Source organism: Syngnathus scovelli, chromosome 10, assembly GCF_024217435.2.
Source record: "Syngnathus scovelli strain Florida chromosome 10, RoL_Ssco_1.2, whole genome shotgun sequence".
Taxonomy (NCBI): Eukaryota; Metazoa; Chordata; class Actinopteri; order Syngnathiformes; family Syngnathidae; genus Syngnathus; species Syngnathus scovelli.
The window spans coordinates 10,971,713-10,995,747 of NC_090856.1; the positions used below are offsets into that span (position 1 = coordinate 10,971,713).

At 43.3% G+C, this 24,035-nt stretch overlaps 3 protein-coding genes across 3 annotated transcripts; 2 read left to right on the forward strand and 1 right to left on the reverse strand.

The window, feature by feature from the left end:
- The first annotated feature begins 3,984 nt into the window (after positions 1-3,984).
- Positions 3,985-8,681, forward strand: LOC125970238 (regulator of G-protein signaling 5). The gene is made up of 5 exons (XM_049722307.1): positions 3,985-4,149; positions 4,717-4,830; positions 5,346-5,407; positions 7,001-7,167; positions 7,243-8,681. Exons 1-5 carry the CDS (start codon positions 4,106-4,108, stop codon positions 7,405-7,407), a joined length of 552 nt encoding a protein of 183 aa, XP_049578264.1. The 5' UTR covers positions 3,985-4,105; the 3' UTR covers positions 7,408-8,681.
- Positions 8,682-10,789: 2,108 nt separating this feature from the next.
- LOC125970231 (regulator of G-protein signaling 4) lies at positions 10,790-13,458 on the reverse strand. The gene is made up of 5 exons (XM_049722293.2): positions 13,256-13,458; positions 13,075-13,179; positions 12,427-12,491; positions 11,502-11,665; positions 10,790-11,415 (listed from the first exon to the last, which is right to left on the reverse strand). Exons 1-5 carry the CDS (start codon positions 13,297-13,299, stop codon positions 11,173-11,175), a joined length of 621 nt encoding a protein of 206 aa, XP_049578250.1. The 5' UTR covers positions 13,300-13,458; the 3' UTR covers positions 10,790-11,172.
- A 5,712-nt stretch (positions 13,459-19,170) lies between these two features.
- fetub (fetuin B) lies at positions 19,171-23,186 on the forward strand. Its single transcript, XM_049722131.2, has 8 exons — positions 19,171-19,195; positions 20,588-20,818; positions 20,917-21,030; positions 21,110-21,197; positions 21,287-21,453; positions 21,610-21,720; positions 21,829-21,915; positions 22,264-23,186. Exons 2-8 carry the CDS (start codon positions 20,603-20,605, stop codon positions 22,987-22,989), a joined length of 1,509 nt encoding a protein of 502 aa, XP_049578088.1. The 5' UTR covers positions 19,171-19,195; positions 20,588-20,602; the 3' UTR covers positions 22,990-23,186.
- Positions 23,187-24,035: the final 849 nt, after the last annotated feature.

Here is a 24,035-nt window from a genome sequence, read left to right on the forward strand (position 1 = left end):
ACTCAAAGGCACTGGAAAAACCTTGAAAGCATCGATTAGTTTAGGGTATCTAATTTCCTGTTGCCTTTGACCAGGTTTAGATTCGTTTGGCCGCACTGGGGCTGAATGTCGTCTCTGTGTTTTCAGATGTCGTTGACGGGCATGGGAACAGCTGGCTCGCACGCCTGTGGCATAATCAAACACACGAGTTGTTTAGTGGCCATTTTTAGGCACATATTTCTCGAATGCATATCCATGCAAGATAATTAGGTTCGATATAATAATGAAAGCGCCATGCAATTGTTTACATTTTGGAAATTTGACCAATTAAGCGCCCATCAAAGTAACAGCTGCATAAACATCTGTTCAACTGACTGACGGTGGGACATTTGGGTTAGCTTCTGGACACAAATCCGATTCTGATGTCTGTTTTGTTTTTTTCATAAATACTTCAAGATCCTCCTGTGTTCGATAGAAACACCAGAGGGCGCTTTGAAGCAGTAAATCACCACGACAATCAAGATCTGTGTGAGTGGAATCGTCACTGTATCCTTTGATTCGATATTTACCTAACTGGGGATGGAGCCGTGGGGTGGGCTGGTAAATTCAGTACAATAAACACAATTCAGCTAAAAACACAATTCAGCCGAATAATGAGTTTATCACGAGTCCCCTGCTCAAAAACACAGAGCAGCATCTCAGACACCGTGAAAAGGACTTTTGTTTAACATCAATGTTCTCGTTAAAACCTCTTGTGTCATTTTCGTGATTTTTTTTATAAATAAAAAATATTGTGTGGAGATAAAAATAATGTCAGTCTTCTGGATTTATCTTGGACACGCAGGCTGAGCTGAAGGCGATTTTTATTTGTTTTGTTCTTGCACCTTCCTGTGGTGAACATCTGATATTGCACTGCCCTTTCATGGGTTCTAGTTAACGCATCACCGTTGACAGGACTGTGCACATCAGCATTACTACTTTCTTATTTACTTCACTGGTTTGAAGGCGGAAGAAACCGCCGAAACATGTCAGGTAATGAACCTAAAACAATTTGTTTGATATAAAAGAAACCAGTGAAGTGATTAAAAAAAGGAAAAACAAGATGAACTTAGTACAATTACTTTCTTATTTGTCAATGTCGAGGCACACAAAACTATCAAATTGTGCCCTACGTGTGCGTGCATTTTATCCCACAATTTTGTGCGTGCTTGATAGTGGGCGGAGCCTCCTGCAGCACACCTGCGGGGCATGATCATTACCTGGGTATTTAGGATGAGGGACGTCGGTCTGCTCTGTTGTGTTCATTTCTTGTGATGCATTTTCATTTTTCATTCATTGTTTTCAATGCAGGAATTTTGATTCTCACGTTTGATTTCACTTGGAGGTGGAAAACATTTGCTTTTCCTTTTCTGTATTTGTCTCAAAGCCCAAAGAGGAGTTTTGCCTATGAGGGGGTGGAAGGTTTATGAGCACTGTCCTCAAGAAATCTTTCTAGAATGCTGCGAATGCTTTGTGTGGTGGATGCTTCTCGCAAATGATGACGTCGGATGAGACATTCCTCAAGCGGCTTGCCTCATGATTTACCAAGAGAGCATGAAGCGTGACGTTGATGAGATGTCAAGGCCAAAGTGCAAAGAGATGAAAAGACATCAAAACCTCAGTAAATCGAGTCATATTTAAAAATATATAAAACATGGCAGGACAAAAAATGATGGTTGGCCTGTAAAAAACAAATTGACCTTTGGGACAACCAAGGGCTGTTGTCTAAAAAGTACCTTCAAATCTTTAAGCTGTCAGCTGGCCTGTCAAAATGTCAACAAGTAGAGAATGTCCTGTGGACGGGTGGACAAGACAAAACTGCTACATCAGCTTTCTGTTCAAAGACTCCAAACATGAAAAAAAAAGAATACAGGCCCTATTGTGAAACATGGAAATTTCATTGTTACTTTTTTTCCAGGTCTGCAAAAATATATTCAATCACATTACTAATTATAATTAACCCAATTGAATCTTACATAATGATGATGATGATGAGAAGGCGGAGGATGTGACCTCAGAGGAACTTTGGCTTTCTCCATATTTCAATATTGGCTTTCCACTTGGGACCCGCATTTGGAACTTTCCCATGCTTGGAGTGTCGTGCTGTTGTCATTCCCTCCTCCAGACACTCTCATATACCCCGCTCATAAGAATTTGCGGCTACCTTCTGTCCTTTCTCTTGGCACTTGCTTGAATTAATTTATTCATCAAAATATAAGAAGTTGTGTAATTAAAGTCTGACAAATTATCAAGATGTGCCTGCATTATGATCTTGTAGCGTAATTCCGTTTCCCCAGCAGGCTGAGGATTACACTTGTGGCCATGAGCATGTACTTGTATTTATTTTTTTCAACTCCACAGAGGGTTTTGTTTATTGAATGTCTCCGCTCAGACTCAACCTCCTACGCGATTCATCATGTCTGCTGCAGCGCTTGCAACTAATCAAGTACAAATACTTTGTTCCTGTTACGAAGTATCCTGTGACTCCAGTGTGAACATTCCACATGAACAAATGCCAAGATGAACAAATGTTTAAGCTCCAGACTCGGCGTGTCTAATTTTAAATGCAAAAAATGATTGCGGTTGCTGTATTCCGCTTACGTAACAGTGGCCACAAAATTGTATATCAAATTGACCTCTGGTGGCATTTTTTCTTAAAGGAATAAAGGAATTTCTAAGACCAGATAACTACTAATTGTTTTCTCTACCGTCTTGAATTTGCAATGGCAAAAGCTGTCGTATATCTGAGCTAAACAGTAGTTGTAGATTTTTCCCTTCCGTTGTGTAAGAAGTTTGATCCAAAAAGCTCTTTCAAATAAACATCTTCATGAAAACAATTGATGGTGCTGTGGGAAGAGACGTTTAATTTCCTCTTGCGTCGGTGTGGGCTGCAAGCCGTGAGAATCCGGACACTTATTAGTCAGCCGACCTTGTGTCAGCAATTCAACAAAGCCATCTTGACCAAAGACAATTTGAGATGGGAATACACGACTAATTCCTGGACGTAAAGCATCACAAAACCGCCTTCACTGAGTTTCTTGAATATGACGGTGCCATAAAATCGCCTGGAGGTAATCTGACTCAAACTTTGTCACGGAGCACAGTGAGTCTGGTGAGGGGGGACTCGGGGGGCATGTTTATCTTCATGGGCAAATGGGGGAATCCTCATTATTCAAGGATGGATGAATGGAAAGACATACTGGAAAAGTGATGTGCATTCCAGGAAAGCACCAGCACGAAGCAAACGTGTGCTCAACAGTACGACTGCTGTGTTTGCTCAAGTCAATGGTCAACGAGGTTCGCGACATTTTGAACAATACAAGCAACATAAATACAGGACGACAGAAGCAACGTTGTCTTCTACATACGTGGCAAATATAGTTGGCGGCTGTTAATTGGAAGTGACACTAAATTGTTTGAATAATATTTATGATTGCACATTTCACATCTCAGCAGGCCTCATTCAATGTCTTTCTACTTTTGATTAAATTTGAAGTTGTCGCTTCTTATCGACTGAAAACGCGTATTTGTATATAAAATGTCGGGAAACAACTTCTTTCTCAGTCGAGGAGTTTCCCAGAGTGAGCGCTGGGGAAAGGTCAGCCTCAGCCTGCTGCCTGCTGAGAGCCTCTGTGGCCCGAGCACACGAGAAAATAGTCAAGCATTCAGTCAGTTGATAAATCAGTCATATTAGAACAAACTATCACATCATGATTTCAGACTTTTTAGGAAGAGTTCCTCAGTGGTGAAGGTCTGCCAGAGCTGGACGTGTGTGGCTGTGATTGGGGATGCTGAATGTGAAGTCCTGCCAAGGTGTTTGCACGTAAACACCTGTCCTCCTCTGTCCTCCTCTGTCCCGCTTTGTCCAGACTCTGCCGCCACCAGGGCTGCACACATTCCATTCTGATTGGCTTCACTTTTGGCCCGCAGCCCGGAGAGGGGAAGGAGGGTGGAGGGGTTGGGTGTGGGGTGCTGCATAAAGCCCCCTGCATGTTCAAAGCCTAGGCCAGAACGCAAGAAGAACTCTCCTGCTCACTTTGGACAAAAGCAGTGAAGATTAAAGCAACTTTTTTGACGCTTCTGCAAAATGTGTAAAGGATTAGCTGCCTTGCCCCAAACTTGCCTTGAAAGGTAAGACCGACCCACCCGCAAGTTTCACATCATTAGAGCTTCATCTGCTTTCTTTGATTTAGCGCTAAAATGAGAATAATCCAAAGACGCATCTTGGCACCTAAATGTCGGTGTTCCTGCTGGGAGGAAAAAGGTCGTTGTTTTTCCCAGAAAGAAAAATTACCTAACTATGCTTCATATTCCACATATTTGTTATTTTGAGTAATTTCTTTGTGTTGTTTATTCCATGAAATGTTTTTTTTATCATAGATTTGTACAGCACAGTGAGCGCTGAAGTTATCAGAATTTTAAAACAGCAACTATTTGTTGGAGAGGTCCGTTTCTGCTTCCTACTGCCGAGGTGCTCTTGAGTAATCTCAAGACGATCAGCACTGTTTACGTGTCCTTTCCACGCCAATATCGCTCCCGGCACGTGCACAATCTGGTTCTGTGTGTACTGTGCAACAACATAAAAAGTCTAAATTGGATTTCACCTTGTGTAATGATAATATTAAGTCTAATAAACACACACAAACAAAAAGCATCTGCACAAGCTGTTAACCTGCGCCTCTCCTTCATGTTTTACAGGGCCAAGGAGATCAAGTCCAAATTGGGAGTTTTGCTTCAAAAGCCGGAAAATGCAATCGACCTCATCGTTCCCTACCCGGAGAAAAGCGAGAAGAAGCCGGAGAAGCTTCACAAGTAAGCGTTTTCTCCTCCTCACCTTTGTGTAGCAGACAAGATCAAGTCCCGCTGTGGTTTGATTGCGTTTGGCGAAGTCGCAAGACCGAACCCAAACCCAATAGTCAAAAGGCACTATTTTTTTTAAGTGTTTGTGTTTTTGGTAAATATTTCTTCTGCGCTTTCAATGTAGCACCTGCATTGTCACTCAGTGAAAATTATTTTGTAAAAAGCAGAGCTGTTTTCCATTTGCTCATTACAAAATCTGAATATCGTCCTGCTAAAGGTGGAACACCAAATTTTCCGAACGGTGTCAGAATGGACCTTGTGAGCTCAATTTTCAGCAGCTGTTTCCACACAAACCCTTCCAGAACAAACGCTTGAATGGTCACGTCTCTCAAAGGTTGCAACAAGAAAAGAGCAGCAGCAGCATTTTGTCTTTTGGTTTTGTTTAATTTGTACGGCCCATTTCAGAATGTGTTAACAAATGCTTTTTTTTTTTTTTTTTACAAATCCTGCACTTTTTGTGTGCGCAGACCTTCGTGCGAGGAGGCCTCCCAGTGGCGTGAGAGTCTGGAGCGAGTCCTGAACAACAACTGTAAGTGCGCACCCTCCCTTATCAGCTTCACAGGAGCTCAACTCGTTCGTTGAACCAGACGTGAAGACTCTTGACTGTTTCAAAAGTTGCTCAAAGATTATACAACATCTGATCTTGGCCATTGCCCAGCAGGAAACAATGCCTTGTTGAGGTCTGCTGTCTGTCTGTCCGTGAGACTGTTTACAATGACGAGATGAATGAATGAATTTGGAGTCCATTAGGCCATAAACAGCCTGCCAAATTTATTTTAATTTTAAGTAAAGACACTATCATGTGAATGATTTGAATTGACCAGACACAAATCCTCTTTGTTCTTTTGAAAAAGTTTTACAAACAACTGTTTAATTCAATGTGTTTGTATGATATGAGAGGTTGCGAAATGCAAATAGCCAAGGCGCTTCAACTCAGCAGAAGACCTTTCAAAATATTTCTCTTGCACCGATAGCAGCAGAGAAATCCATTTTGTGGAGACGCACGCTCTTGATTTATATGGATTGCTCCGTGGCGGCTGCGTGTGCTACGCTTATAAATTCAGAATTGGAATAGTCCGCCAAGTTCATTTCAACTGAATAGTAGCTCCAACATGCGGAAACAACAATAAATAGCCAGATAAAGAATCGAGAAAGAAAAATAATGTATTCACATATGGCAGTCGGATTTTTTTGGTGCGTGTGAAGGTTGAATTTGATTGCTTCAGTGCAAGTTTGAGTTGGGGAGAAGTTGACTTAAAGTAGATTTGTTCTGGCCTGTCATGTCTTGGAGCGCCTGCCAGAGGTCAGCGGGTCCGAGAGGTGACGGCCGAGTCAGCGGCGAGCAGCCCGCGATCTTCTCTGCGGTCCTCGGCCCCCTCCGCGGCCGAGGGTCAGCAGACGTTCGCTCCGCAGCAAATGGCATCAACCATTTTCACAATCAGCTACCTCAACACATTGTTGAGCCTTGTAGAGGTTACAAGTGTGAACTTGTTTTTTTGTTTGCTTCTATGAGCAGCTTGTCAACAGGCATGCGTGCATTTCGGCGGCAGCTTGATTGCTATTTAAAAGCGAGCCAGCCATTACGGTGGTCGCGATGACAGATAAAAGGCGGAGGGGCGAGCAGAAGGCATATCATGCCCAGCGCAGCCTTGATCAGACAATGGAACCTTTTAAGGGCATTGTGCCCAATGACAATGCCGTATAATGAACTGAGTTTGTGTTGCTTCTGGACGACGTTGGGGAAATAAACAGCGTGTATTTCTTTCCAAATCAACTTGTTTGCTTTCGTGAGTGTCAAACATTCAAAGCTTATCATGACTAAATTTGCTTGAAACATTGTTTTAACTCGATAGTGTTCACGTTTTGCAGGGACCAACACTCGGTTGGGTCTTTTCCAAACAAAAGTCATCTAGTGCTCTCACTCCAACAAGTAAGCAAATCATTTGAGATCCAGGATAAGTTTTTGTCGTGTCAAACAAATTCCGTTTCCCACAAAGATTGAGATGATATGAAGAAAATTGCCATTTCGAAGAAAGGTCACTAAATGGTCAAAGTCGAAAGGGGCCAGGTATTGATTATCGCTACTATGCATGTTAAATATTTTCCTGCCTCTATCTGTTAGATGGTCTGGCTACTTTCCGTGCCTTCCTGCAGTCTGAGTTCAGTGATGAGAATATCGAGTTCTGGATGGCCTGTGAGGATTTCAAGAAGACCAAGAATCCGGAGAAGATGGCTGCCAAGGCAAAAATGATCTACGAAGACTACATTCAGTCGGAAGGCCCCAAAGAGGTCAGTCGGGCTTCCCTTCAGATCTCGAGTCACTAAACAACTTGCTGAGTTTGACTCTTTGGTCTCCTGCCACAGGTCAACATTGACCATTTCACCAAGGATGTGACTCTGAGGAATTTGGTTAATCTTTCTCCTGAAACCTTTGACCTGGCCCAAAAGAGAATCTACGCCTTGATGGAGAAAGACTCCTTCGGTCGTTTCCTGAGGTCTGAGCAGTTCCAGGAGCTTTTGGTCAACTAAAGGCCAGGCCGAGACTGAGCAGCCGGGTGGGGAGGTGGAGAATGGATTTCAATTCGCTCTAAAAATCATCAATTAACAAAAATGGAAATTAAGAATAATCCGATGAAGTTTTTTAAGTGCTAAAATTCAAGAAAAAAAATATTTCAAATTGGTACAAAATGAGAGAAAAGTCGAATGAACAATTTGGGTGTAAACAAAAAGCGACGATACTGATATTGAAGTCATAAACAAGAGAGCAGCTCAAATCAAATCAAACTGCCCCGACCCCCAAATTGTATTCCTCATGGAACAGAACCTTTCATCAAAATCAATATTTAGACAAAGTTGACGCCAATCTACTCTCATGAAGAAGAGATTTCGAAATAAGCATCCAAACTAGATGTGGATGACAAAACCCCGTTTTGTAATTCTTTAAAAACAACTTCAGCATACATTTAAAAAAATCCCAAGGTATCTTACATAGTAGTGAACCTACTGTTTAGCATTAGTCTTTTCCACTTTCCATTTTCTCACACACATGCACACACACAGACACGTTTCTGTCCACCAAGCTCCTATTTGGGCTCCTGCGAGAGCCTTCCTTGAGAAGAGTGCTAGCAAGTTGGCTCAGTGGTCCAGCTCCTCGGCTGCCACCAAACTGCAAGTTGCTTGGCTGGGAAAAGCCGTAGGAGGGCATCTTGGAAGAAGGCAACCGTGTGGCCAGATGGTTTTCTAAAGTATACACAAAGATATTAGCGACCCGGAGTGGTGTTTGTTTCCCACACGCTTTTATTTACATTGTACCCAATCCGTTTCTGTGCCCTTACTCACCACACCCGCAAACAGATTTCCGATTCGGATGCCGTCATCCCTACCGATGCTTTTGATAACATTGTCCAGAGCAAAAAGTAAAACTAAATCTTGATGATAATATAAAAACATAACTACCATATACTCTTTGCGCTTTAAAACTATTTATTCCCTATAAGTTGATTTACGGAGTCATATAAAGTGTGTGATGATACACATGTATGTAATCTTATTTTTTTTTTTGTATTACCAAAGAAGTAACGCTGTACTCAACACAATATTATGATTTGCATATTCACCATATTCACCATTTGCCAAGTCCTTTTTGTTGTGATCCGATGGCGCGGATTAGCCAGTCTGTTGCCATCGATAACGGGCCAGAATATCGGCCCGAATATGGGCCGTTGAGAATGATGAATGATGATGTCAGCAAATGGTGCATGTACGTCTTGGAGATGAGCACATAAATATTAATCTGCATACTACTTGTGAAGATGGATTCATTTGATGTGTAAATATGGATTTGTTGTGGCTAACTTATTCAGGAATACAAAATGACGGCTCCGTGATTCTTTCAATGGAGAATTGACGGGGCTTTTCTTTATACATTTAAAAAAAAAAAAAAAAAGAGGAAACATTCCACTTGTCGTTTTGTGTTTATTTTGTATCAATATAAAGGCAGAGCAAATTAAACATGAGCACAGATATGCACAACTTGATTTTTTTGAATGGTAATCGATTGGGCCTACATGTGTGCTTTATCCGCCTCTAAAATTGCTGTTCAACTTGAATTTGACATCTTGCGAATTACATTGAATTGTTTTTGGGTTTTTTTTCCTAATTGCAACATAGCATTTGCATGATGTCATGTTGAAGACATGTTTGTTATGTTTCAAGCACAGACTGAGCATAATTAAAAGCAGCTTGCTAAAAGCTCGGCTTCCCTTTTCTCCTAAAATGGCATCAGCCTTAACGTGATGCCAGCAAATAATATTGAACTAATTGGAGAAGTTAACGATGCTGACGCACTTAAGTGACATGATGTTCCACTCGATCTTCATCTTATTTTTGATGGAAAAATTACGACCTAATCCATTACACTTGCTTCATGAGAATATGTCCCAGTTGTCATTTTTTTCATACTCCATTTGATGAGTGAATAACAGAACGGAAACAGATGTGACAGAGAGAGTCTGCCAACACAAACATCGTCGGAGGCTTGCCTGCTCACATCCTTCGTCTTTTCCAAGAAGACGTTGGAAAATCTGAGATTCCTCCGGGTGTCACAGGGGGGTTAACGACATCTCGAACAACTTGTTTGTTTTACATATCGTGTACATTTAGCACGATTAAATAGATTTAATTAAATGTAAAAGGGATGACGTAATCCAGCTTTGCCTTTTAGTCAAATGTTTTTGAGATGATCAAAGTCCGAATATTGCCTGTGGCTCGTTGAAGATAGCAATGACGTCAGCCTCAGCACATTGTTGCAGAGGCCTCCGAGCTTTGCAGCAGCAGCCGCCTTTTAGCAAAGACGTCATCCGTTATTGTGCAGGAGGCAAATAATTTCATGATCATTTCTGTTTGTCATTTGCATCAGTTGAGAGAGGTTTTTCGAGACAGACGGATGGACGCAATGATGCGGATTAAATTGCCTTCTGTTCCCGTCAGCTGCTATGCCGGCTGGCCGGTGAGCAGGAGAACGAATTATCTGATAACATGAAACAGTCAATGGTTGGTGATATTTAGTTATTGCAAATTGTGGCACCTCTGTCCCGCAGTGTTTGCCATCAAAGCAAAACGAGAGACACAAAAGAGCTTTGGACACACCAGCTGCACGTAATTTGGATGTGTCTGTCCCAGGTTGGTCACGCTGGACACGTGTGGAGCACACAGGTGGCAGCGCGTGTGGCCCCCGAGCGTACGTGCTGCCTTGCACGAATGATTACATTAACGGACCAGATCCTGTCAGGATTTCATTAGCGGCTTGATGCTGGGGAGGCAAAAGAGAACATCCAGTGATAAGCCAGTTAATGTTGGATCGAGCTCTGCCGCTCTGTGGCCGATCAAGCATTATCTAATAGAGCTGCCGGCAAACAAGAAACAAGAAGCACATGGTGGCGTCGCGGTGTGCTTTCTGTTCTGTGTCTTCTTCATTTATGTTGAATGCAGGTCCGTCGCAATATTGAGACCGGGTGTTATGTGTACCACTATACTGTCAAGAAGTGTAGCAAAGAAAAAACTGCAAGAATCATTCACTTCAAATTATAAAGTCAACTATTTTCATTTCAGACCACTTGAACTAATTGTTTTTCGTCACCTTGATAAATTAATTTGCACCAAGTTCCAAGTTGCATAACAATTGTTTAGATGAGTCCAAGCTTCAATTTTTTTTCCATCCCCAATGGGAATTAAAGACATGATTTGCGACTACATAAAAAAATACCCCAATGTCATCAATGCATGACTTTTGTTTATTTCATTTGTATACACACACACACACACACACACACACACACACACACACACGCACACGCACACACACGCACGCACGCACACATACACAAAGACAAGAGCAGCTATTAATAAATAATTACATTAGCAAATGTATTTTTTATTGTTAAATAATCATGCAAGGTTATATTCAAATCAATTTACGTTATATTTTGATTTACAAAAGGCCTCTTGAAATTAGTAATCCAGCATGCAAAATCATCCAAGGCATTAGTTGTAGTTTCACTAAATTGAAAGGTGCTTCCAATAACACAAAAGCACACCAAAAGAAAAGCATGAGGGCTTTCCAGCAATAACAACAAATGTTTTGCTGGCAATAATGAAATGCTGACTCTAGGCAAGCTGCACTTGAGGATTTCTTTTTTCTCTGAACATCAAAATGTGCTCTTGAAACCTTGCTAACAGCATGACCGACTTCTTGCATGCAAGTTGTTGAAACGTTCTTCCCGTCTTCCTTCCTGTCTAGGCACAGCCCGCCAGTTCCTGCCCGGTCGCCACCGCGGTGCAGTCACTTTTTGGTTTCTTCCGCACAACAGAAGCATTGGCCTGACTCAAATCGAGGATCCATTTGGAGTGCAGGAAACGTCTGTAGGAGTCTTTCTCCATCAAGAGGTAGATCCTCCTCTGAGCCTCATCAAAACATCGGGGAGAGGCGCTCATGACGTTCTGACGTGTTTCCTCTCTGGTCACACCTTCCAGGTTCACCTGCAACAGACATGACGAGACGATCGTGTCAAAAGTGTGGCTGCAACAATAGGCAGTGACGATTCTCTTCTCAGCCATGCGGTTACCTCGTTTGGAGAGTCTTGGGCCACATACTGCCTGTAGATGGACTTTGCTTTCTTCTTCAACTGGCACGCTGGAGTGATCTTGAAGTCTTCACAAGCAAGCCAGAACTGCATGTTCTCTTGGCTGAACTCTGACCTCAGGAAGCTCATAAACACTGCACGACCCACTAACAAAGAGATCAAATACATAAGATAATGTGTGGAAAAAGTCTACACACATCTTTATTTTTATTGAGATTAAAAGAAATCAGACCAGGCTAAATTGCTAAATTGTTTGCAACACATTTTTGCACCATGACCTTTGACCTGCAGAATCCAAATGACAAATGAAATCATTTAGCTGTGCCAAAGCCTGATTTTTTTTTCTTAAACAATACATGTGTATTTAACATGATCAAGAGTATCCAACAGAAATTCTAGAATGAATTCCATATCATGGCCTTGAAAGATTTGGAAAACATGTCAGGACATTCAAATGAAGTGATTGTGGCCAAGGAAGAAGCAGGTCACATCTGAGCTGGTTTGCTGTAAGGCCATTGCTCTTACACACACAAACGCACACTCCCACGTGCACGCACGCGTTCACACACGCACACACACACACACACACACACACACACACACACACACACACACACACACACACACGCACACACACACACACACACACACACACACACACACACACACACACTAGCTGCTACACTGGTGATAAAGCCCCGAGGGAGCGTCCAGTAGTGCGTGGCGACACGTAGCAGAGAAGCGGAGCATGAGAACATATGCACTGCTCCCGTCTTTAGGTTTTGTTTTTTGGACCACCGGAAACAATAGCATGTTGAAACCAGTTGATGTCCTCAAGTACTTTGTGTACAAAAACAGAAGAAGAAGAAAAGTGTCATTTATGTGGAGCATTTTTTTCCCAACTCACATTCAGAGTTCATCACATTGTTGAATGATTCCTTCCATTTGTCCACCTCGGCAGCAGTTGGCACCCTAAAACCAATATTTATTTTTCATTAATAAACATATGGCCAGGACAAAACAACATTTTTGTCGGTTTGGAATACAATTTAGTACAGAATAGAACAAATATTGTCTCTTGTTTGCTGAGGAGCTTTGACTGGAAGATCAGTGCAGATGATCGATAAGCTTGCATCGACCTGGCAATCAATGATTTTTGTACCTTACTCAGCTAAGCAAATTAACTGAGGCAATCCATTTATAGATTTGCCATCTTTAAAGAGATGGTCTTCAAGTGTTTCTGATCATCTCAAATTTGGCTCATAAACATAGCCATGCATCAGGGTATTATTTATTTATTTACACTTTTTTTTTTGCCCTCCTCATCACAAAGCATGCGACTAAAGTCCCATCCAGAAAATGACGTTTGCTGTGTGTGTTTCTGCTGAGTCGGGATTCAATAACAAAATGATTGCGTCGCTCCATGTAAACACAATAAGTTGTTCAAATTGGACCTGACCGTGATGACGTCATCATTATTTGTAACCTCACTGTGCACCTTGAATATCTTTGGCTCATTTGAAAAAGTGGATGAGTTAAAGTTCTTCCAACCAACCTTACTGCAGCTTCTTCATTCTTTTCTTTTGTCTGCTTTTGGTCCACTTCTTGAGACTCTTGCTTATGGAGCAAGAAGCTTATTTTGTGTTTGATGTCTTTGGCACTGTGCAAAAGAGGACAAAATAAATATCATTTTTGGTTGTTTGATTGACAAAAAAACATTATTTTCTGTTGCTTACCTTTTCAGGCATGTTGCAGGAAGTGTTGCAAGTCCTTTACACATGGTACAATGTTAAGATCCCAAAGCTTCACCGTTTGTTTTCTTTTGACCACAGAAGCGCAAACTCGTTCGGTGGCTGGAGGCTGTGGTTATGGCACCGATGGGTTGTTTAAGGCAGCGGGCTGAAGCTGTCTCCACCCCTCAGGAGCGCACATTGACTCAAATTTGTAATCATCCCAGTGGACGCTTGGGGGTGGGGGCAACGCAAGCTGAGGGAGGACCTGGGAGAGATGCTCTCTTTTGGTCATCAGTGTTGTTTATTCTTACCGGTTGGATATTTGGTAAGATGAGAATTGGCGGGAACCGCCTATGGTTTGGTTTTGAAGAAGATGCTTCATGATATGCAAATGTTTAAAAAAGCAATAAAATGCCAACTGCTCTGGCACACACTGGGGGCTAAAAATGGGGTCCTCGGGGGCCGGATTGGCAACCCCTGGCCTAATGAGTCCCTTTTCTTAAGCAGTTTTGTCGTCAATAAAAATTTTACACCATGTGAACGGAAGCAAGAAAAGGAGGCACAAGAGCACCTATCTTCCATCTTCAACATTTTTGTCCTCTTAGATGCCGTCTGGAAGCATCTCTGATTTCTGAGCTCAGTGTTTGTTGGAAACACATGCGAGCATTTAGCACAGGCAGTGCTGCCAGAGGTTCTGATTTAAAGCAGGAATGCAAACAAAAAACGCTTCATAGTTGTTTGGCTGTTAGCAGAATTATTATCTTCTCCACTCAAAAGCAGAGTCGAACACAGTGAGTAAATGTAAAAAAAAAAAAAAAAAGTGAGAATATTGTTAGTAGAGCTATCAGCACACTATTGGACTCAATTAACCCTTTGGTAAATTATTCAGAGCTAAGTTCCATCTGCAACCCCCTTAGCCAAATTAGTTGTATGTGATCAATAAATTGATGAGGAATTTCCTCTCTGTTCAAAAGCGTGACGTCATTTGGAGGCAAATGATTTGTTCTGTGCTGCAGAAGTCAATGTTTTCTCCTGACAAAACAAGTCAATCATGGCCATTCCTTCAAAACGGAACCACAAACCTTTTTTAGTCACTCTTTTCAATTCCACAGCTGCTAACAGTAAGACGTTTTGAAGTTTCCAGGAAGGCTTACGGTTGAGGCGACTTTCATTCATTTGTTTGCAGCTTTAACCTAATGACCCATAAAGCACAACTGACGGAAGACGAGGCCCGATCCGTCACGGAACAATAATGAGTTGTGACGCGCCTACGTGGGGAACTTCATGCATGCGTGCTGCAGGTTCACATGGTGATTGAAAGCAGCTTCGCTTCGAGGCGGCCTCCGCTGCTTTGATGTGACCCGCCTCCACAAATGATGGATGGGACAAGGTGCACCAGGAGCTCTGCTCTGCTGTGCTGTGCTGAAGGGTTGTCCAGGACACCTTTTATCTCTGTGTTCATATCAAACACAGATGGGGCATTTAAAAATGATGCTCGGGATTCGATTATCCTTCCAATTTATCTAACCAAGGAGAAAAAAGAGAAGTGATTTGTTTTTCATTTTGTTTTCTTTTTTTTAGCAATCTGGTGAGGCACTGGCACCACATTTAAAAAGTAGCCAATGGACTATTTGAAGGCAAGATGCACTTTGAGAGTGAAGACATAACGAGCAGCACGTCACAATTGTGTCCAAGAGGCAAATGAAGGTGCATCAGCACTGTGTAGGGAGGGGGGGGTTAGGGTTAGGGTTAGGGTTAGGGTTAGGGTTATAATAATTTATAATAATAAAAATAATTTCCGAATTTACTCAACTCATCACACCGCAAGTTGCTCATCGACATGTGAATGAGCTTTTCACTTTTCACTCAGGGGCGCAGATGCACGTCAGTTGTAGCGTTTGCGGCAAGACAAAACACCACTGTCCTGGCACCCAGTGTGATGCACTTAGTGCAGTGGCGCCACCTAGCGTCACAAAAGAGCTCTTGACACCATTTGCAAGACAGCTTCCTTTCACAGCAGGGGTCACCAGCTCCGGTCCTCAAGGGCGCCAATCCGGCCTGTTTTAGGTGCAGCCCTGATTGAAATTATCAGCTCATCAGCAAGATCTATTAAGCCATTGTGATGATTTGAACCAGGTCATCTAAAACAGGCTGGATTGACGCCCTTGAGTACCGGACTTGTTGACCCCTGTTTCACAGGCTGTTTACAAAGCTCCCAAACTGTCTAGCCTTTCAGTTATGAAGGAGAAACCATGTCAAAACAACAGCGACATTGCCTTCTAAAAACAAAACAAAAAGGGAATGTTACTCAACTCATAAACTGAATAAATGTTAATGTATGACTTTTTTTCTATTCTTTCTGCTGTCATTGTGCACATTGGCATTCAGTTTTAGTGCCCTTTATCTATCTATCTGTCTATCTATCTATCTATCTATCTATCTATCTATCTATCTATCTATCTATCTATCTATCTATCTATCTATCTATCTATCTATCTATCTATCTATCTATCTATCTATCTATCTATCTATCTATCTATCTATCTATCTATCTATCTATCTATCTATCTCACAAAAGTGAGTACACCCCTCTCATTTCTGCAATGTTTTAATTATATCTTGTCATGGGACAACACTGAAGAAATGACACTTTGATCCAATGTTAAGTAGTTACTGTAGAGCTTGGATAGCAAAGTAAATTTATTGTAACTTCAAAGTAACTCAAAATACCAAATATAATCACATTATTATAATATCTAGTATTGGAGTGCTCGTGTGGATTGGTGGGTGGCGAAGAATGTGGAGGCAAACTGCATGAACTTGTTTTCTTCGAAGTGTTGTGGAATAGGCCCAGACAGGGAGTACCGGACGAGAACACCTCAAGGTCGGTGAGAAACGAGAACAACATCACGTCCAGGTGGTCGGGGTTCGCGGGGAAAACCCAACCGCCTGACCTCAGCAATAACACCTAGACGGGGAGGAGATATTGTGTTTCTTCAAAACTGGGCAACCCGGAAGAATGTGTCGTCTTTTGGTGGTCACAAAAACGCACGAGTTTTAGTGTGAGGGACCCGGGACCCAGGCCTGTATTAGTGCGCTTTGTCAGGAATAAACAATTGGTAAATTTGGTCTGATTGATCTACTACTTCTCTTTGACAGAACGAACTCGCAAAATTGTTTGTTTCAGTATGGTCTGAGCACTGACAGACTGACCGCCCACCTCTTCAACCTCTACAGCAATGCTGGCAGCACTCATACGCCTGTTTTCCAAACCCAACCTCTGAATATGATGCTGAGCGCGCGCACTCAACTTCTTTGGTCGATCATGGCGAGGCCTGTTTTGAATGGAACTTGTCCTCTTAAACCTCTGTATGGTCTTAGCCACCGTGCGACAGCTCAGTTTCAGGGTGTTGGCAATCTTCTTATAGCCTAGGCCATCTTTATGTAGAGCAGGGGTCACCAACACGGTGCCCGCAGGCACCAGGTCGCCCGTGAGGACCGCATGAGTCGCCCGCAGGACTGTTCCAAAATTAGCTCAAATAGCGGCACTTGTCAGTGAGCTGCATCTATTTATTTTCCGAACGTCCTGCTTCTCGAACAAATCAGAATTCGAACAAAAAATTCGAGATTTCTTTGCTTCGGTTGCCAAACAAAATTTGGAGGTCAAACCTCGCGAGATGAGCCGGGAGGACCCGAGAAAACCCGACCGCGCGGCCCGGATGCCGACTGACTCCGTTATTGTATTTTCGTTACTTTGATGATTGTATTAACCCCTAATCATGCCTCCAAAGAAAGCAAGTGGGAGCAGTAAAGCCATCCTAAAACACAAAGACGCTCTTAAAGCAATGCGACAGTGAGCGCCCGGCGCGCTGCGGTTGCGCGATCTGACCAAATTAAGCTCCCTGCGCACTGAGGTCCACTTAAATTTTGGAAAGTACATCAGGACTTAAAAAAAATATTTTCTAAATTTTAGCGACGAGTCTATAATGCGACCAGCGCGGTGCAGTTGCGCGGTCGGCGACGCGCTACTGTTGCGCGTTCGGCGGTGCGCTGCGGTTGCGCGATCGGACAAAATTAAGCTCCCTGCGCACTTAGGTCCACTTAAATTTTGGAAAGTACATCAGGACTTTAAAACAATTTTCTAAATTTCAGCGACGGCTCTGTCACAATAATGCGACCAGCGCGGTGCAGTTGCGCGGTGGGCGACGCGCTACGGTTGCGCGGTCGGCGGTGGGCTGCAGTTGAGCGATCGGACAAATATGCGCAAATGAAAAAATGCTTTAAAAAGGCGGGGGTTTTTTTTGTCTTGAAACGGATTCATTTTTTTCCCATTATTTGTAATGGGAAAAAATAGATTCAGAATTCGACCGATTCGCTTCTCGAACCGCCTTCTGGAACGGATTGTGGTCAAAAACCAAGGTTTGACAGTATTTTTGCTATTCTTGTTAAAATCACACTTACATGTGAACTGGAAATGACAATAATAACACATAGTGGGAAGCCAAATTGAGCAAATTGGCTATTTCAGAAGTGTGTGTCAAACTGGCAGCCCTTTGCCTTAATCAGTACCCAGGAAGTAGCTCTCGGTTTAAGAAAGGTTGGTGACCCCTGATGTAGAGCAATAATTCTTTTTTTTCGATCCTCAGAGTTCTTTGCCATGAGGTGCCATGTTGAACTTCCTGTGACTTCCTGACACCTTGTTACACTAACTAGTCGCATTACACAGGGAGGAAAAATGCCTAATTGGTCCCAATTTTGGCTTAATTTTGAGATTTTCAGTTGGGGTGTACTCACTTTTGTTGCCAGCATTTTACACATTCATTGTTGTATTTTGAGTTACTTTGAAGTAACAATAAATTTACTTTGCTATCCAAGCTCTACAGTGACTACTACTTAACATTGGATCAAAGTGTCATTTCTTCAGTGTTGTCCCATGACAAGATATAATTAAAACATTGCAGAAATGAGAGGGGTGTACTCACTTTTGTGAGGTACTGTATATATTTTTCTTCATTTTAATAAAAGTGATGAAAGTGACAGTGTACGAAATAAACTATTGAAAATTATTGTGATTAAAATCCAAAAGAATCAACATGACTTTGTTTAATGTTTTAGAAAAAGTCTATAAATATTGCGACGATAAGAACAAAGTCACGTTGAAAGTTTTGTTGTTCTTGCAGCAGCTGAGTGGTGACCGCAGTCAAGGTGTCACGGCTTGACTGCGTATTTTATGTTGGTAAAAATGAACAATCCAGGTTCTCTAGTTGACCTAGTACATGCTGGGATTTCTGCAAATGCACCAGGGCTGTCAGAGTGCACTGTTAGGGTTTTCCAGGTTATCTTTATCATAGGATTATGTTGGAATGTAGACTATAATGATTAACCAATCTTGTCTTGCTCTCACAACGCAGTAAAATAAAGTGGTTGCTTCCTCTGCTTGATTGACCAGCTGCAGAGGAAGCAATCAAAGTTGTTCTGTTTCCCACAATATCGTAAAACACCCCCTGCTCTGATCTTACCAGAGGCCGGGGGTTCACCAAACCTGTCAACTCTCAACCCCCACTCTGTTTCTCTTAATAAATATCCTCTTGCAGGAAGGAGAGTCCAGAGCTCTATTCGAACATCGCTGCACGCACAGCGACGAATGGACTCTCCACCTGCAGGTGTCTAAAAGGACTTACTTGTCTCCCGTGTGGTTCTTGCAAAATAAGTTGGAGTGAGCAAATCTCTAACATTTTGGTGCCGTGACCCGGATCCCTCATACCCGCTATCTGGCTGACGAAGGAGGACGTGCTGCATTGTCGACAAGCCAGCGTCCATTAAGAGGACCTGGAGGAGAAAGTCCTGGGAAGAGAATTCTTCGCTGGGCCAGCATCTTGGGTCTGCTTTCGTCTGACAGAGGTGGATTGACGGGACCCGGCAGTGCAACGAACCAGGGGACAAGTAAGTTAAAGGCCTGAAGTTGTGTGATTGTGTTGTTGTTTGTGAAACGCGTAAAAAGGAAGAAGTGCACAGGAATAAGTTTTGTGGAAGGAGGGGGTGTTGTAGAGTCCCCCTCTGGATGAGGTGTCTCTTTTGGAGCAGTGGTTCTCAAACTGTTTTAAAATCTCAGTACCTCCGTGAATCATTATTTGACGACCACTGTTCTAAGGAGTACAACCTCGCGTTGGCAGGGCTGGGGACAAGGACTTTTGTTTTTAGTTCCCAGGGAAGGTGGGGGGTGTTGTAGAGTCCCCTCACTGGATGAAGCAGCTCCTTTTTTTTTAAAAAGGAGGACTTCGCGTAGGCAGGGATAACTTGTGTGATTGAGTGTGTGACTGGTAGGATAAATTGACTAAGAAGCAGTTTTAGCGTTGATTCACGGCAATAAAACAGGCTAGTAATCCGTCGAAAGGTCAATTTAAACCTGCATTGAGGATCCTCAAAGAAAAAAAATTAAAGCTCACAACAGCACACACGTAAACTGAATATGTGCCGATACAGCACAATCAGATGGACGCAGCATGAAATCTCAAGATTCTTCAATTAGCCATGCATGCGCGATTAGCAAGTGGCTGACCAAGCCTTGCGCTAACTGACCAGTGGTCTGGTGATCCTATTTACAATGCGCTCCACAATTAATATTGAAGAATTTCCCACAGCACAGTTGAATATCTGTCACGGCGGCACAGTGGTTGGGAAACACTGGTCTAATGAGTTTCATACTCGTTTCTGGGAGTCGTGGGAAAATGCATGAAAACTTTTGTTGTTTTTGTTTTTTCTTGCTACCTTATCTGTTTTATCTTGCTGTCTTTCCATTGTCTTATTTCATTTTATTTCAAAGTGCATAGGGCCGATCTTCAGCCTTGTTTGTGCAGATGTCAGTTAGGTTATCAAGTGGACATGCATATGCACACATGTACCATGAACTCTGAAGCCCAAAATGCTATCTCTCCTTTTTATTTTACACACAGTATGCAATGCGACGTGCGACTCTGATTGTGTAACAAAATAAAAACAATTTAGAATTTTTATTTCAAAGGCGATCACGCACCTAATAACCGGTTTGGGGTCTTGATTGAATTCCGTGAGTAGATCAAGTCATTTGTTGCTGTTGCTCGTCACGCCAGAGAACAGATAAGCTCTTTTATGCAAGTCTGTATGTTATTTGATCAGCAAACGTGGATCAATCAGCAGATCAAGCCTGATTGGACAGTGTCTTGTGAGAGGGGTTAAAGGCTCAATGGTTATATTTACCGAAAGGAGCAGCCCACGAGTGTGTGTTGGAGGGGCTCTGGGGGGCTGCAAAATATAAAAGACGCTCATCTACTTCTCTGCACATCTCTCTGACTCGAGGGAGACGCCTGCACCATGATGAAGTCTTGCCTGTTGTCATTCCTGCTGGCTTTGGGCTGCGTGCCCATCCAAGGTGCACCGGTGGACCAGGACGCCATGGCCATGGAGTCTTGTGAAGATGCTGTGGCCCTGGGCGCTGCCAAGGAAGCTCTTAGCAAGATTAACCAAGAGCGGCAGGAGGGCTACATCCTGAGCCTCCTTCGCTTATCCAACGCACACTCCACCAAACACGTGAGACTTGCCTGTGACTAGTTAGAGAAAGTTGTTTTAATGTCTGTAATTCAGGGAGAAAAAGAGTTGAATCCATCATCATCTGCCGGAGGTTGCAGGGAGAGACGGGCATCGTCTTCTATCTGACCTTGGATGTTGTCGAGACCAACTGCAGTGTGCTCAGCAGAAAGGACTGGAAGGACTGCGAGGCTCGCCCCACGGAACAAACACCTGTTAGTGGCAACACACACGGTTTTGGCCCGATAACAGCCACCCAGACTTGGTTTCGATGTCAATCTTGTTGTGGTTCAGGTGTACGGGCAGTGCAACGCAGCCATCTACATGAACAGGGTGCACAGGGTGGTGCGGCTCTACAAGTACAATTGCATCATCAGACCAGGTCAGTTGTTAACTTTCATTTTTACACTTCAGTTTTCTTTCTGGAATCAGACAAAAAATGCCAACAAAGACACTATTTTTTTTTTTCAGTGCCCGCAGAGAGAGTGAACCGATTATGCCCAGACTGTTCAACTTATGTGGATTTCGATAACGCCGAGGTTCAGAAGACCGTCTCGGAATCCCTGAAGAAGTTCAACAACAAGAGCGGATTGGCCAATCAATTTGCTCTGCTGAATATCAGCCGAGCCACATCAGGGGTACGACCTCCACTTGCCAGGACCTCACACAAATCAGTTTATCTGTTTTACAACTATAGACGGTTGATCATTTGAGTATCAGATCATTTGAAAAAGCGACCTTCTCTGTGCTGGCCACTCATTCAAGTGACTTTTTTTGGTTGCTATTTTGTCCAGATGGCCATGGAAATGTATTACCATGTAGAGTACAGCATCCAGGAGACGACCTGCCCCAACAACAAAGAAACAAAGACGGACAACTGCCCACTCATGCAGTGCGAGTTTTCTGTGAGTCAAGACAAGCTCGTCGATTATTTCACAACACTGCGCTATTTTTTTGTATGAGGTTGTTTTTTAATTTTCTCGTGACTTTTGTGTTTTTCTTTCTCCCTTTAGCACAAAGGTTTCTGCAAGGCCTCGCACTTCCACAGTCCTGCTGGTGATGGTGAGGTCAGCGTAGAGTGTGAGATCTATGAGCCCGAGGTAAGGGCATAAAACACCAGTTTAGCTTCTTAGGGCTGTCACTATTGAATATTTTTAGAATCAATTATTTTATTGATTAATCAAATAACATTTTATTTGCATCAAACCATTTCTAAATAAAGAGCATGAGTTTTGACTTTGTAAAATGGGCTTGCATGGTAAAAGTGGCAAAGGTTATCACCTCATAATATTGAATAATGGTGACTGAGCCTCCCTGCCAGAATGTTTGAACAAATATGTCTGAACAAATATGTCATCCATTATGGATTGATTTTGCTTGCATGTGTACTTTAGTGTTTGTCGAATTGCCATTTGAACGGTGACCCCCCCCCCCCCCCCCCCCCCCAGGCTGCTGAGCGAGAGAAGAAAGTCCACTTTGGCGCAGAGATCGATCACGTTCACAACGACACGCACAGCGACGGCCACGACCAAGCGCACGCCGCAGACTCTGCGCACACGCATGACCACATCCACGACCACACTAAGAGCCACGCTCACCACAATAGCGATCACGCCAAGGACAGCGACCACCACCACACCCATGACCATCAGGGGGGAAGCGCCCACAGGCACGCACACGACCACTCCCACGACCACGGGCACGGGCATGATCACGTGCACATGCACCACGCCAAGGCGCACGATCATAGCGCCGACTCGCCCAACCAACACCATAACTACAAGCATGAAGAAGGGGTGCACACGCACGAGCACGACCACGAACTTGCCCTCGACCACGAGCACAAGCACGCTCACTTGCATGAGCACGAGCATCATCATCATCATCACACGCACGAGCACGAGACAACGTTCCACGACAATCCAGAGGGCGTCGTCAGGGTGCTTCCGGCCTTAGGCCAAGCCACGAGCGCGCCTTCCTCGCCCAATGTACCTGTAGGCGAAGAGGTGGTCGTGCTGCCTCTGGTGCCCGATCCGCAGATCCCCGGTGTGATGCAACCGAGCATTCGGTCCTTCCCCGCTTCGGTTTCATCTCAGTGTGCGGCACCACTCGTACGCGCAACGCTGGTTGGGGAACTCTTTGCAGAAGACCCCATGTTCAAGGCTGCCGCCTAGATGGCGCGTCGGAAGCAAGTGGCGTTCTTGGATACTTCGCCTCCTCTTGGTTGCACAATATCAATAAAGAATAACAGAAATACGCAGCTGTTGCTTGAAACTAACATTAACTAATGTTCTTTTCAGTGACCACCACTTTTCAGTTTTTGTTTTTTACCGGCCGAGGGCATATTGAAAATTAAAACTGAATATAGTAATCCCTCGTTTATCGTGGATTTTTTTAACATACATAGTACATTGTTTGTGTATCTATAAGTGTATATTAAACCATATAAGTGCATATGTTATGATTAGAACATTAAATAATAGTTTCAAACATGTAAAAATATGTTTTTAGAACCGTTTTATTATAATAACTTTTTTTATAACAAGGTACATGTGTACATACTGTAAATATGCTTTTAGAACTTTTATTATTATAACAACTTTTTATAACAAGGTACAATACTGTAAATATATTTTTAGAACTCTTATTATTATAACAACTTTTTTATGAATTGGTACAAGTGTACGTACTGCAATTGTGTGGACACTCCCAGCCTTCTGCTGACGTGTGGGCAACTTTCATGCCATAATTCCTCAATTTAAAAGGTTTATTTTGAATTTGTGAATTTTTTTTTTTGGGGGGGGGGGGGGAATCACACTCCTCAGCCTCCCTGGTAAGGTCTATTCAGTGGTGCTGGAGAGGAGGGTCCGTCGGGAGGTCGAACCTCGGATTCAGGAGGAGCAGTGTGGCTTTCGTCCTGGCCGTGGAACAGTGGACCAGCTCTACACCCTCGGCAGGATCCTCGAGGGTGCATGGGAGTTCGCCCAACCCGTCCACATGTGTTTTGTGTATTTGGAGAAGGCGTTCGACCGTGTCCCTCGGGAGGTTCTGTGGAGGGTGCTTCGGGAGTACGGGGTGCCGAGCCAACTGATAAGGGCGGTTCGGTCCCTGTATCACCGATGCCAGAGTCTGGTCCGCATTTCCGGCAGTAAGTCGGATTCGTTCCCAGTGAGGGTTGGACTCCGCCAAGGCTGCCCTTTGTCACTGATTCTGTTCATAA

Bases quoted from the DNA above. Each gene is read 5' to 3' on its own strand.
- fetub (XM_049722131.2), top strand. From the start codon at position 20,603: ATGATGAAGTCTTGCCTGTTGTCATTCCTGCTGGCTTTGGGCTGCGTG. The intron at 21,031-21,109 runs GTTAGTGGCAAC...GTTGTGGTTCAG, and splicing joins GCCCCACGGAACAAACACCT to GTGTACGGGCAGTGCAACGC. The intron at 21,721-21,828 runs GTGAGTCAAGAC...TTCTCCCTTTAG, and splicing joins TCATGCAGTGCGAGTTTTCT to CACAAAGGTTTCTGCAAGGC.
- LOC125970238 (XM_049722307.1), top strand. From the start codon at position 4,106: ATGTGTAAAGGATTAGCTGCCTTGCCCCAAACTTGCCTTGAAAG. The intron at 5,408-7,000 runs GTAAGTGCGCAC...TCTATCTGTTAG, and splicing joins GCGAGTCCTGAACAACAACT to ATGGTCTGGCTACTTTCCGT. The intron at 7,168-7,242 runs GTCAGTCGGGCT...CTCCTGCCACAG, and splicing joins AGTCGGAAGGCCCCAAAGAG to GTCAACATTGACCATTTCAC.
- LOC125970231 (XM_049722293.2), bottom strand. From the start codon at position 13,299: ATGTGTAAAGGACTTGCAACACTTCCTGCAACATGCCTGAAAAG. The intron at 13,180-13,255 runs GTAAGCAACAGA...TCTTTTGCACAG, and splicing joins CCTGCAACATGCCTGAAAAG to TGCCAAAGACATCAAACACA. The intron at 11,666-12,426 runs GTGAGTTGGGAA...TCTCTTTGTTAG, and splicing joins CAATGTGATGAACTCTGAAT to TGGGTCGTGCAGTGTTTATG.